Below are 14,670 nucleotides of genomic sequence, written 5' to 3'. Positions count from 1 at the left end.
GTGATTGAGTGATATATACTAGGACATCATCAGCAAATAGAGAGCACTTGTACTCGGTGCCTCCCACCTCAATCCACCTAATATTGGGGTTATGGCGAATTGATGAGAGCAGGTGCTCCGTCACTAGGATGTATAAGAGAGGGGACAGAGGACATCCCTGCCTTGTCCCATTGGTGATTGTGAAAGGTGATGAAAATGTTCTGATGCACCCCCTGGGCCTTGGGACACCCGGAGCCGGACCCTTTTTGTTGGATGCTGGTGGTTGTAGTCTCCGTGGCGGCGACCCGGTTCCGTGGCTCAGGGTGGTCAAACCAGTGGCGGAACTATTTATGTGGTTTTGATGTTTAAATGTCCGACTACGCCACCCGTGGATTGCGGTCAGAGTGAACAGCCGCTACAGGGCAGACCGCTGAGGCTGGTGTTGTGGGTGCAGCAGAGCGTAGCATAACTCCCCACGGGAGGAGTATAGCCTCAGGGCAGTGTATGCGGAGGATGGGGGTGATGGTGCAGGGCAGCAGCAGTAACGACACAGAGTCAGTGATGCAGTCCAGGGCCTTTACTCACAGTTCTTATTATCCAGACCACGTCTGCAGGTAACGGCTGCCCACGTCGTACTGTGCTCACCAGGTGAGGGGCTCAGACAACTCCCAGATAACTTTGGAGCGCTTCACAGGACCCCCTTTGTGTGTCCTTTGTCTGGCCTTTCTTACCAACCCTTCTGTCCGGCTGCCTCGGGCCTCCTCTTGGTAAACTTGGCGCCAGTTTCCCTGACCCTATGTGGTGCCTTCCTAGCGGGTGTAGCGAGGGGCTGCGCCACATAAAATGTCACAGCCTCCGGTTTCTAGCTGAGGGTCGTTTCCTGCCTCCACTAGTTTCGGGGACCGGTCTCCCCCTTTGGCCTGACCCCTCCACGCAGGTGGATTCGGGCGTGCGGTGGCGACTCGCCCCTCCGCACCCCTGGGATCCCTTCATTCCTCGCTCCTGGAGCCTTCTCCGCTCCTCTTCCTTCCTTCCTTCTCCGTCTTCCAGGCCTGGGCCTCTGTTACTAGGCCCGCCTCCGGAGCAGAGCCCCTGCTCCCTGCCACTTCTGCTCAGACTTCTCTGCACTGAACTAAGAAGGTGCCCACCTTTTATACTCCCTTCTCAATGCACCCAGGAACGGCTTCCTCCCTGCTCCTGCACTACAGGGTTCCCCTTCCTCAGTGTTCCCTCCCCCCCACTCCAGCCAGGGACAGGGACTGTCGTGCCCATCTCAGAGGCATATTGGTCGCCCTGCCCCACGGCAATGTGGTGTAATGCATGCAGGTGTCGGGTCCTGATCCACACTCCATCCTTACCTGAGAGTGAGATATCACACCTCTGGGTGAGGTGAAATACCTCCGTAGCAACCGAGCCCTCAGGGTGCTACAGTTCCATTTATCTTCAGCCTAGGTGACGTATTGTCATACAGGGCCGTGATTTTGGCTATAAAAGGGTCCCCTAGACCCCTACCCCAAGCTTTTTAAGAGAATCATATATGGCGTGCCAGGAGACTCTATGGAATGCTTTCTCAGCATCCAACGAGAGTATCTAATTACAAATTTTTAACTGCATCTAGCCCAGGAAATACTTTGTGCCTAGTAGCAGTGTCTGCTAGTCAGCGGATTATCCCGGCTGTTAAGCAAGCTACACCACCTGTAGTTTGGACACTTAATTTTTTCAAAGGAAATGCTTCGGGACCACGGGATACTCAGTGAAGAGCATCAGGAGGCACCCCAAGGCATAGGGGCTGGGACTGGCAGTAGGATGCCTTGCGGTGGACAGCCGAGCTCGATCCTTATAAAAGCTTTTTAACTGCAGCAGCTTTAGTGGACGCTACTGGAGCTGGAATTACGCGGCTGCTGGCATGAGACTTGCCCTCCAATAGATCCTTGTAAATGGATTTAAAGTGTATTCATTCAAATTAGAGAGACAATTTAAATTAAAAAGCTTAAAGCTGCCTCCACCACAGGGGGGCTCGCTCGACCCACCAGCGGACAGGCACCAGTATTGGGAGAGGGGGGCTGGCCGTCAGGGTTCACCGCGGCTCTGGCACAAACCCGGCGACACGGAGGTGGCACGGGCAGGAGCGGACTGGCCGTGTCGGCTTCTCACTTTTTGGATTTTAGAAGGGCATGACATGCCTATATCTGTGTCTCCCCCTCCTTTTACTCCTCCACCTCTTTTCTTTTCGCATGACTATATGTACTTGTCACTTTTCCATGTGTTAGTTGTGTCTTCTGAGCAGTTTGTCAGCTTTTGGACACCTTTGAAGGTGTTTTCTATGTGTTTCTATGTGTTTTTGTTTGCCTGCCATTGGTTTTAACGGTGTTCGAAGGTGTTCGACGAACAGTTCGGCGAACACACGGGTGTTCGACGAACCGAACCGAAATCGAACACTACGGGGGTGGCTCAACACTACCTGTAATGCCATAGAAGAAAACTGATTGCAAATATCCCCAAATTCACAGTTACATCCAGAAACCCCTTTACATTAATTTGCCGCCATCCACAGAGAGAAGATCAGGGACTTTACGTTAGGAGGCAGAACGCGTTTGTTCTAATAGGCCGTTACATTTCAGGTCACAACTTTCAGGCAGATGAGAACCACTTTCACAAATCAGAAAATCTGCTTCTTTTGCTCCCTAAATCCAGCTTATCACAACAGGAAAATAAGATAATCTTTTAATTGCTTTAATCTTTATCAAGATGAACTTCCTGAAGTCGACAAATGGAAATAAAAGGGCCGCTCCATCTATGCTGTGCGGTGGAAAGAAAACCATTAAAAACTGTAAAAGCTTTAGGACACTAAAAGAAAAAAAAACAACAGCAGCAACAGAAGCAAGCAGCTCTGTGATTAAAGTTTTGTAATTTATAAATTAGAGACAGAATAAGAGATTACCGTAAATGACCATTCATCAATAAGATTGTAGATTTTAGTTGTTTTTACTTATTTTTAGCTTCGTTTTGGCTTAACATAGAAACTGTCAACAAGCTGCAGTTGGTGGTGCCCACTTTGCGTGCCCCCTGTGCACCGACCTACTACAGAGTTCTTTTTCCACGAAAGCACTGATAAAAGCTTGGTAATCTGGCATCTAACGGAGCACACCACCTGGAGGTTTACAAAGCAGTAATATGGCCAGACACACGAGGCATTAAAAGGGACAACCCCAGCCCATATAGCACTTATCAGATCCCACCTTCCACATGAGCAAAAACAGAGCATCCAATGACTTGGTACTCAAGTTACCTGACCACTGCAGCCAATCATCAGCTGTAACAGTCCTGCAGCTGGTGGAAGGGTGACATAAATCACTTCCTGTATCTGCGCAGACCACAGAGCTTCCTGCGCCAGATCCAGGTGGTTGCCAATAGAGGAGCACAAATGTATTTATTTTATTTATTTATTTTTAACATATCCCATTCCTTGGGCAACGTTTTGTTTTGCCCCTTTAATTAGGAACCGAAGCCACAACACAGATGTGAATAGAGCCCAAAACATGTTTCTTTCTTGTAAGGATTAATGGCGATAGCAGTATCACTGTAAACGCAACTCAGAAGAGCAGTATTTCTATGTAAAATTAAAGGTTCTGTATAGAAAGACAAGTCGTATATTTATTAACCGGTATGGCGGCTTTTAATCCTGCAGGAGTTACTTCCTATAATCCCAATAAACAGCACTGCGGTTACAGAACAGGAATGATTAAATACAAAATTTCCATAATTTGCAAAATATAGGTCATGTAATGCAACCACCCGTAGACGTCTGAGTTGCATGTATAGGGGAATCGGGAAAGAAAACCCATCAGATACATTATTTTTATGGTCTATTTGTAGCTGAAAAGTCCATTTGTTCCATGAAGCAAAACTGCAGGAAAGCTTCCAACCGAGGAAAGAAGATCGCATCCAACATCGGAGTCCCCGATGTAGCGGTAATTATGGTTAGCAGCATTTACGCTTAAGTGTCATTACGCAGCCAAAAAGCAGAAATACATGTGTACGGCATTTTCTGATGAGCGGACAAGGGATTCCAGCACACAAGAGAAATGTATCCACTTTATGGAGAGAGTCCCCATTTACAGACCATTAACTGATATACAACATTAGGCTAAAATAAAGGCACCAAAGTAAAGCAATGGTTTAGTGAGCGAGGGGTTAAGCAGCTTGCACACAATCCACGTATGTGACTAGCTAGCTCTGTGTGATCACCGGTTGTGAGGTGCCGGCTCCCCCCAGTCACACTCATCATTGGAGAATGCACTTCCTTCCCACATATACTGGAGCAAAAACAAAAACTGGAATACGGCTGTAAAAATAACGACCGCAAACCCCCCACAGGGCGACAAGACAAAAGGGTATGACAACATAGAGCACAGGGGTGCAGAAAAGGGAACAACAACTTTGTTGCTGCAGAAATATTTTAGTTGCTTCAAACGTTCAGAGCGGTGAGATCAGGAATCTGGGAGAGCAGCTCGGACGTAACAGCCATATAGCAACGTTAACAGGCGGTAATACGTGACAGTGGACAGCCCAAAAGCTAAAGAAAAGCTGCCTATAGACAGAGGTATGACCGTCAGCGGGACGCAGGTCTATCCCCTTGAAACCCACCCTAATCCAGCAGTTTAGCCGTCACATAGCCCACCCTAAACCAGCAGTTTAGCCGTCACATAGACCCACCCTGAACCAGCAGTTTAGCCGTCACATAGACCCACCCTAAACCAGCAGTTTAGCCGAAACATAGCCCACCCTAAACCAGCAGTTTAGCCGTCACATAGACCCACCCTAAACCAGCAGTTTAGCCGTCACATAGCCCACCCTAAACCAGCAGTTTAGCCGTCACATAGCCCACCCTAAACCAGCAGTTTAGCCGTCACATAGACCCACCCTAAACCAGCAGTTTAGCCGAAACATAGCCCACCCTAAACCAGCAGTTTAGCCGTCACATAGCCCACCCTAAACCAGCAGTGCTGCCGAAACATAGCCCACCCTAAACCAGCAGTTTAGCCGTCACATAGCCCACCCTAAACCAGCAGTTTAGCCGTCACATAGCCCACCCTAAACCAGCAGTTTAGCCGTCACATAGCCCACCCTAAACCAGCAGTTTAGCCGTCACATAGCCCACCCTAAACCAGCAGTTTAGCCGTCACATAGCCCACCCTAAACCAGCAGTTTAGCCGTCACATAGCCCACCCTAAACCAGCAGTTTAGCCGTCACATAGCCCACCCTAAACCAGCAGTTTAGCCATCACATAGCCCACCCTAAACCAGCAGTTTAGCCGTCACATAGCCCACCCTAAACCAGCAGTTTAGCCGTCACATAGCCCACCCTAAACCAGCAGTTTAGCCGTCACATAGCCCACCCTAAACCAGCAGTGCTGACGAAACATAGCCCACCCTAAACCAGCAGTGCTGACGAAACATAGCCCACCCTAAACCAGCAGTTTAGCCGTCACATAGACCCACCCTGAACCAGCAGTTTAGCCGTCACATACACCCACCCTGAACCAGTTTAGCCGTCACATAGACCCACCCTGAACCAGCAGTGCTGCCGAAACATAGCCCACCCTAAACCAGCAGTGCTGCCGAAACATAGCCCACCCTAAACCAGCAGTGCTGCCGAAACATAGCCCACCCTAAACCAGCAGTGCTGCCGAAACATAGCCCACCCTAAACCAGCAGTGCTGCCGAAACATAGCCCACCCTAAACCAGCAGTGCTGCCGTCACATAGCCCACCCTAAACCAGCAGTTTAGCCGTCACATAGCCCACTCTAAACCAGCAGTGCTGACGAAACATAGCCCACCCTAAACCAGCAGTGGCGCTGTTATGGTAACCCCCCCCCCTCCCGCCCGCCCATCACTACACCAGAGTCATTGCAAAACCTGCCACAGGGGTGCTGCCATTACAGATCTGTCCTCAAAAGTCATGTGTTTGAGGTCAATACTGTACCTTCTATTTTACAAGATGAAACGGCAAAAAGACTAAGACTGTAAATTATTTCTAGGTGCAAATACGACACAAAGACAGACTACTGATCCCAAAGGAACTCTATGGGCATCCGCCAGGCACCATTCACACCGCACTGTCAGGTGTATGAACCCTAAAGCCACAATCTCTATGTAGAGCTTGTTAATTGCTAGAGCGCAGTTAAAGTTTCATAAAAGACAAGTGAAGTAAAACACTGTGGTTACAAGTGTAGTAGCACACCATGAGGCAGCGCTTGTAAGGAATATAAAACCAGACAGATACTTCTATATTTGTGCCGTGTGAGTCATCTCCTGCTTATCCCCTGTACTTTCAAACAAGAATACAAAAAGATTTGCTATAAAAAAAAAAAAAAAAAAAAGACCATTAATGGGTATGTAAAAAAAAATAAATAAATGCAGAATTAAAAAGGTGTATTCAGGTAATGTTGATTACATTTCATTATTTCTCATGCCAAAAGTTATAAAACTTCTTATATTTAAGTGCAATAAAGAACTTACCGATGACAGTTTCCAGAGTTGCTCCGGTCCTCTTCTCAACGCTCCGGATCACCTTATGTTCTATGCGTGAGCCGGATGTCACATTTACAATGCAGCCCTATGGAGTGTCAGAACGAGACTCCATAGACTTGCAATGTAAAAACGACTCCCGCTTCACGCAGAGAGTGATCCGGAGAGTGGAAATTGCAGGTCACGTGAGTGAGAAGAAAACCAGAGCAGCGCTGGAAACAGGGGAAGATGGCGATCAGTAAATATTTTAGTACTACTACATTACATAACTCCTGATGTAACTCATCTTAAAAAGGGGTTGTCCAGAACTAAAATATATATTTTTACTTTGAGCCAAATAACAGGCAAGTAGTTGCCAACAGAGACAACTACCTGCCTGCTCACTGACCACTCCTGCTGGTGATTCAGCTACTCCACATCAATAGAGCAGCTCCTCTGTCAGGCTGCTCTGTAAAGGGGTGTGACTTCCAACATAATGCTGAGTGACAGCCAGCTCCCTGCTGCCTACCTGTGGGGAGTCAATTGTCAATCAGCATGATGTCAGCAATCACACCTAGTCAACAGAGGAGAGTAGAAGAAAAGCAGCTGCTCTGTCGACGTGATGTCAGCGGAAGCCGCCGAATCACCACAGTTGATCCATATTTATACGTGAGATTTGTGGGTACATGAATTGGTCAAATTAATGTTGATCCATCTGTTAGGAAAGTTTACTTCATTGTACCCAAGGCCGATGACTGTGCACAGACTGTGGTCCTTTCCTGATTTCCTTCCCGTTTCCTTTGGTGCTTGTTTTTTGCTGATGGTCCGAAAGATCAAAAAACAAGATTTATTCTAACAATGCATGAGGCTCCCAGATAAAAGACCTCCTGCAATGTCATGTGTTTTTTCTCATGTATCAAGGCTGGTAAGCAAAATTGGAGGCACCGTGTATATTATTATTAGTATCACTGGGGTATTCATCAGCTCCGTCATAGACTGAAATACCTGCGTTACATGCACAGGAGCGAGGAGTCGTCACACGGCGAGCCACGGGCGTAACACGATTTCACAGGTTATTCTGTGCTTCATGCTCACGCTGAATGACAATTGGGACTAGCGGAACTTCAGAAAGCCTCAATGATCATGGTTTAGCATTCAGCGATTATTACATACCAGTCATTAAAATAAAATGACCCTACCGGGTAACACAGATGAGCTGGGTCTCCCAAAAGGAGGAGACCATTTTATTGCAGTGGAGCAGACCTTTCTGCAAATTCTAAATCCAGATTTCTAGCCTCCAAAGTTTTTGGACTTGTGCATGTTCATGAAATAGTAAGAATGGAAAGTCTGTAGTTATACTGCGCCAACGCACGCTTCGCATGGAGTGTGTCCTGCTTTCTCTCTTCCCTTACACACATATATATATATTATATTATATTATATTATATATATATATATATATATATATATATATATATGACACACACACATATATATATATACATACATATACATATACATACATACACACACACACACATATATACATACACTTTTATGAATTTATATGTGATTAATAAAATTATTGATTTTATCCATCTTTCCAGCAAAACTCCATTTTTTCTTTTGTTGTTCTACATATATTATACCTATAGTGCTTGGGACTGAATTCTGACAACTTCCATTACTTCTAACGCTCTTGAGGTGCAGGATTCATAAAAGGATTCGTTAACTACTTTGTACTGTGTTGGTCACATAGGATAATTCTTCTCAATCCGTGGCTTAACTATTATCTCCTGGCTTTCCACCAATTAGCATTGCTATTCTACAGTGATGGACGCAGATCACAGCACAAAGTTAATAGGACTTTATACTAGGTGCTCTCACTGCCTGCTCATTTCACCTTGTAAGGACCTACTGCGTGACACATGCACTTTAAATGGGGTTCTAATGTCCCCTTAAAGGGAAGCTTCATAGGAGCAAAAATTCTCTAAAATTATGCGCCACATATCTTTTCCATTTTCCGCTGATCTTTGTATAACACTACCAGTATATGACCGCTGCAGCTAATCGTTGAACTGAATGGTAAAGTGCTGCCATAACTGCTGATACAAGTTACATGCCAATGGGTCAAGTCATCGCTATTAGCTTGTGCACAAAGACCAACTAGGGACCACCAGAGATAGATCAGCCAGGGATTGGATAGCTAAGGTTTTGTTTTTTGCCTATTTTTTTGTTTTCATTTTTTAAAGGGAATCTATCATGTTTCAGATACACCATCTGAAAGAAGCATGATGTAGGGGCAGAGATCCTGATTCCAGCGATGTGTCACTTATGGGGCTGTTGCTGCAGTTTTGATAGAATCACAGTTTTCTCTGCTGCAGATCTACAAGTTCTCTAAATGCTGAGCTCTGTATAACCCCGGCCACATCCCTGATTGGCATATTTTTGTGTACACTGTCCATAGGCAGAAAGCAGCCAATCAGTGGTGGGGGGTGTGGTTGGCCACAGGATTACTAGTGCTTTAGTGATAATCCGATGCGGATACAACTGCACTTTTAACAACATAAGGAAAGCAGCCCAGTAAGTGACAACCCTGGAATCGGGGGTTTCTGTCTCTACATGCGTTGTGACAGATTCCATATAGGCTATGTGCCCACGATGCAGAAATGCTCCGGATTTTTCCTGAGCGTTTCTGCATCTCCCTGGCAGAAAAAACGCATGCGGATTGTACATGCGGATTGTACATGCGGATTGTACATGCGTTTTTCCTGCCAGGGACATGCGGATGTGAAGCGTTTTGCACATGCATTTCTGCATGCGGGTTATCAAGCGCTTTTCCAGGCGATTTTAGCATCACTTGGAAAGTGCTTGACAACTTGGTCACAGTATATCTAAATCCATGCCGGTTGCATGGATTTATAGTGTGACCGTAAAAAATAAAAAATAAATATATACTTACCTTCTGATGGCCTCGGTGTCTTTATTCGATGCGTCTCGGCTTGCCAGCAGCTCGCGGTACACTGAAGGACCTGCCGACGCCAGCGGTCGCGTGACTTGTTACATGACTAAATGACGTCATGGCAGGTCCTTGAGTCCACCGTGATCTGCCGGCATGCCAAGACAAGGACACCGTGGGCCATCAGAAGGTAAGTATGTTTATTTTTTATTTTATTCTTTTTTTTACAGGTACTATGGTACCCAGGTCTGGATCAGTCTCCTCTTCTTCAAACCCGGGTACCATCCGCACATTGAATCGCATGGATTCCGCATCTACAGATGCAGTGATGCGGATTCCATGCGATCAAATGCAAGTCAATGGCGGCGAAAACGCAGCGCTTCCGCAAAATAATTGGTAGTGCTGCGTTTTTTTCCGCAATGATAATCCACAGCAGAAATTTCCGCAGCATGTGTACAGCACATGCGGATTATCATTGGGGAACATGGCAGGCCTTCTACCAAGCATTTTTTAAGCGTTTCTGCAGCGGAATTGCCGCTGCGGAAACGCTTAAAAAAACGCATCGTGGGCACACAGCCTTAATGATTATTTTCAAAAAGTTGAACATAACATTTCCAATTTCCACTGCTGCAAGAGTTACATCAGATATCAATCTATCCATGCTGTTACCAATTTACAGTTATGCCTTTAATAAAGTCAATAAAAAAATTTGGAATAGAAAAAATAATGAACAACCCATTTTAGCCCATAAAAATACTTTTATTTATTTAACGGAAAACCTAAAAATATACTTTGCAGCTAAGATTATTAATGGATTAACTCTCCAAAAAATACACATGAAAAAAATATATATAATAAATAATGATTGTGCAATCTTTGGAGACTAATACACCAGGATGCGGGATGTTGATGTGCTCTGCTCCTTACATACCTTGTGCTGTATAAAAGCAAGAAAAGGTGAAATGCAGCACTAATACTCTTGATCTAATGGTTACAGGCAGGGCTGTGGAGTTGGTAAGCCAAATCTCTGACTCCTCAATTTCCATGACTGACTCCCTCATACCTGGCTCATGTGTAAGTGATAAATTTACTGCAGCACAGATTCATCTCAGTAAAAGTCTGGACCAGTGTTTCCCAGACCCCATCCTCACGGCCCCCCACAGGTCATGTTTTCAGGATCTCCTTAGTATTGCACAGGTGAGAGAATTCCTGATGCCTTGATGATACTTCAATCACCTGTGTAATACTAAGGAGATCCTGAAAACATGACCTGTGGGGGGCCGTGAGGATGGGGTTTGGGAAACACTGGTCTAGACCCTTAGATCAGGAATAGGACATTTCATAACTTTCCCAAATTCTTACGAAAAAATATTCCCCATAAACTGCATTGAACTACTGTACCCAATTTATTATATATTTTAGGAGTCGGAGTCCGTCCATTTTATACCGATTCCAACAAAATGGGCTCCGACTCCACGACTCCGAAGCCCTGGTTACAGGTTTACTTTAAAAAAAAAAAAATAATAATAATAATTTAGAACAAAAAGGAAAGGAGGAGGGTGGACGGCATGCAATATCCCGAATGACGATGTTACCGCCTCCTATCCATACAGATAACCGTGTCGACACAAAACAGAATATTTCCCAAAGGACTCGTTCATATAATTATTATTTCTTATTATAGCGCCATTTATTCCATGGTGCTTTACATGTGAAAAAGGGGTATTCATAGCAAAAAACACTTACAATAATCTTGAACAAAACTAGTCAGAAACTGGCACAGGAGGAGAGAGGACCAATAGCCACAGTATAATGCAAAGAGACAATATGACGGATCTAATCCCGGAATCTTCAAGAAATAGTTTTAAGATCAGAACTTCACAGAACAATCATCGGTTGTGTTCTGCTCACTGACCATATGAAAATCTAAGAAAGGAGCCATGCAATCCCCGAGACAGAGGTCCCATAAAAATACCTTCAGGGATACATGGCAAACAGGATTTTCTAGATCTTAATGGGGTTTTCGAAGACTTTGATGTTGACGGCCCAACCTTAACAGGGATATCTGGGACTTTATAAAAAAACAAAAAATATGGCTAAGCACTAACAGGCAGGTAATTGTTGTGCCGCTCTTCCCTGGCACAGACCGATCACAGACCGCTCCTGCCGGGATTCTGAAGCTGCTGCTGACATCACGTCTACAGAGCGGAGGCTTCTTTTCCACTTCGCTCTGTAGACGGGTCGGGACTTCTGACGTCATTCTGATTGACAGCCGGATCTCCGCTTCCTAACTGGGGGAGCCAGCGGTCAATCAGAATGACATCAGAAGTAACGATGCAGCTGAATCCCCAGCTCGAGCGGTCTGTGACCGATCTGTGCCGGGCACATAAGGCAGGCAAGTGGCAATTGCCTGCCTGTTAGTGTATAGCCACATTTTTTGTTTTTCCCTAAAGTCCTGGATATAGCCTATAATATAACATAGTTCATCAATATTATATCAGATCAGTAACTGGTAATGTTTACTAGGGCCAATGATCAGGAACGAGAGGTCTTCAGTGTTCTACTGTAAAGACCATGTTCACACGCTCAGTGTTTGATCAGTATGTTACATCAGTGTTTATAAGCCAAAACCAGGAGTGGGTGAAAAATGCAGAAGTGGTGACGAGATACTTTTCCTCTAATTGTAAGCCAAATTCAGAAGTAGAACAAATACGGAATGTGTGAACGTGGCCTACCGGACAGTAAATTCTCGCTAGAGAGCATGTTATCAGATGCATCTATCGGCCCCCTCCAGTTGAAAATAATGAACGTGGGAAAGCATTTTTTGGGGGGAGGTGGAGGCCGATGGACAGGTCTGGTCACATGCTGCTCCCTTAGCAGACATTTTGGGTTCATTATGGGAGGAAGGAGGAGGAGGAGAACCCGTTAAGAGTATGTGCACAAGTTGAGCATTGGGTGTGCAGAAATTTCTGCACCATTTCTAAATTACTTGGCAGGAAAATGCAGACTCAAAGGTTGCATTTTTGCTAGCAAATCTGCAACGTGTGCACACAGCCTAATACTTCTATATTTGTAATTGTCCAAAAAACATCTTTAACACACTTGTTAAAAAAAAAAAGTAAAAGTTGGCCAACCCCTTTAACTAATCGACTCCTCTGGACTTAAACCTAAAAAAAAACAGGTTGTAGTAGAAGAAAGTATGCAGACATCTGGTTCACAGGTAGTGACATAGTCCACATTGCAAACCATCTAAATAAACATTACACCCACTTCTCACATGTACAGCCTAAAGCTAAACTGCCTCCTTCGGTAAATACATATTCTGCATCTATGATGCAGAAGGCGAACATTTGAGCGTAACATTTGAGCGTAGACATTTCCCCTTTTCTGCACTGCAGGCAGCTGTCTGCCAGAACACCAAATCCCGGAGTCAGCTTTCAGTAGCCCGTGAGTAAATATAAGGCTGGGTAATGCACTGTAATTAAAAAGACGACAAGTAAAAAACCACAGGAAAGAGTCCTTGTTTTGACCCGTACATGGGAGGAGGCTCGATGTAAAAAAAAAAAGAAAAATTATACAGATGGTTCTTGGCCTCAGGGTACGCACAACCCACAGCACCTGGGCTGGGAATGCCAAGCCTGAGAGCAACATGCATGAAGGGTTTTATCAAACGAAACTCAAAAGAGGAATCGCGTATCACAATCTGTGATCAGATGATGGAATATCCACTAATGACATTTTCCATTGTAAAAGGAGAGAAAAAAAAAGATCACTAGCAAGTCATAACAGCTAGAAAACTAGACGACGGTGGCCATGACTTGCTCTGGGTCCTTCATAAACTTGGTGGCTAGTTGTTCCCCCCGTTGAAGAAAGCATGGAACCAAGTGGTCAATGATGGCACGGTGCTCCAACTCTTATCAGTAGTACACTCCTTCCAGACAGAGATGGTAGAGTATGTGGTGTCCACCGTTAACAAAAAAACAAGATGGATAGTGAAGATGGTGATGACCAATTGTCTGCAGCGTCCTACCGGCAAAAGGAGTTGTGACTGCCGCCAAAAAAATATGGGAGGAGTGACCACAAATGGAAGAGGGGAAGCTCCAATGATACTAGATAAGTATGGAAGACTAAAAGGTCAAACAATTTCAAGAGCCGCTTTGGGAAAGTAAAGTTGGTCAAAAGTTTTGTTTGTTTGTTTTTTAAATAAAGTTTATACAACGCTATTTTAAAAAGACAATGGAACTCGGTTTAAAAAATGTATAAAAATGGGCATGAAGTGTGCTAGAAAATAACTATGTTTACCCTATTCAAACCCCCGAGTGATGATTTCATATTTATCGTCATTTACGTGACAGCCACTGCCAATAATCGTCATGCAAGTGTCACCAATGTGGCAGGTAACGGCATCTTAAAAATCAGCTTAATCATGGACAGGAGGTCATTGCTTCAGGACCACCATAAATGCCACCGCTGGACGCCAGATTATTGATTAACAGGTCTTAAATGTTTATTTTATTATTCCAACATATTTTTCTGTTTTTATTTCCAGAAAAACTTTTAAATGACAAACAAACAAAATTTGGAAGCAAGTATGATAAATGTGTGTACCGAAAGAAAGGATTACTGAGGGATTAGAAGTGTCCTGCCAACGGTAATCCCCTCCTACCACTAATCAAACCTCCCACAGATAAAATGAGATGTTAAGCACACACTTACCCAGCGGGATATGCCACAAGGCCGGTCTTCGGATCACAGGAGAGACTTCTTCCAGCTGACACCGTGATACCCAGGACCTTCTCCAGTGTCACCTGTCGCACAAAAAAAAAAAAGATGTAATCTCAGAACACACCGACAGCTGGACTACTTGTGGGAGAGAAGTCGCGCACTTCACAACAAAGAATTACTGTTCCCTGTTTACAAATGTACAAGTAGGAGCATCTGTTCACAACAGAACCAATACTGCGGACGTATTTTAAGAAGTGTTGCGGCATGGAAAAATAAGGGCTAAAATTAAAGTTTCAAAGTAGAAATGTATGTTCTTTAAACATGGAAAATAATATTTGCTACAGTCTTATATTTTCCAATGGTTAGATATGGTCTAGATACTTATTGGTCCCCAATATTATGCACCATAACAAGACATATGAAACGGGTCCAGTAACACAGCACCTCAATATTCCACAGTACGGGAGATGTATCCAGCCAAACGTGCCAGAATTCT

General features: G+C 44.6%; 1 protein-coding gene across 6 annotated transcripts in view; it reads right to left on the bottom strand.

Moving 5' to 3' along the window:
* Positions 1 to 14,670, bottom strand: part of MAPKBP1 (mitogen-activated protein kinase binding protein 1) — a 152,979-nt gene that overhangs the window by 70,728 nt on the left and 67,581 nt on the right. For all 6 annotated transcript variants that reach the window (XM_073638823.1, XM_073638825.1, XM_073638824.1 and 3 more), the window contains exon 3: positions 14,166 to 14,257. In XM_073638823.1, coding sequence (XP_073494924.1) covers positions 14,166 to 14,257 — 92 coding nt within the window. The remainder of the gene's footprint in view (positions 1 to 14,165; positions 14,258 to 14,670) is intronic.

This window comes from Phyllobates terribilis, unplaced genomic scaffold (assembly GCF_046119375.1).
Source record: "Phyllobates terribilis strain yellow unplaced genomic scaffold, ASM4611937v1 Scaffold_7__3_contigs__length_470593459, whole genome shotgun sequence".
NCBI classification, from domain to species: Eukaryota; Metazoa; Chordata; class Amphibia; order Anura; family Dendrobatidae; genus Phyllobates; species Phyllobates terribilis.
This window is presented reverse-complemented; position numbering and strand designations above follow the sequence as displayed.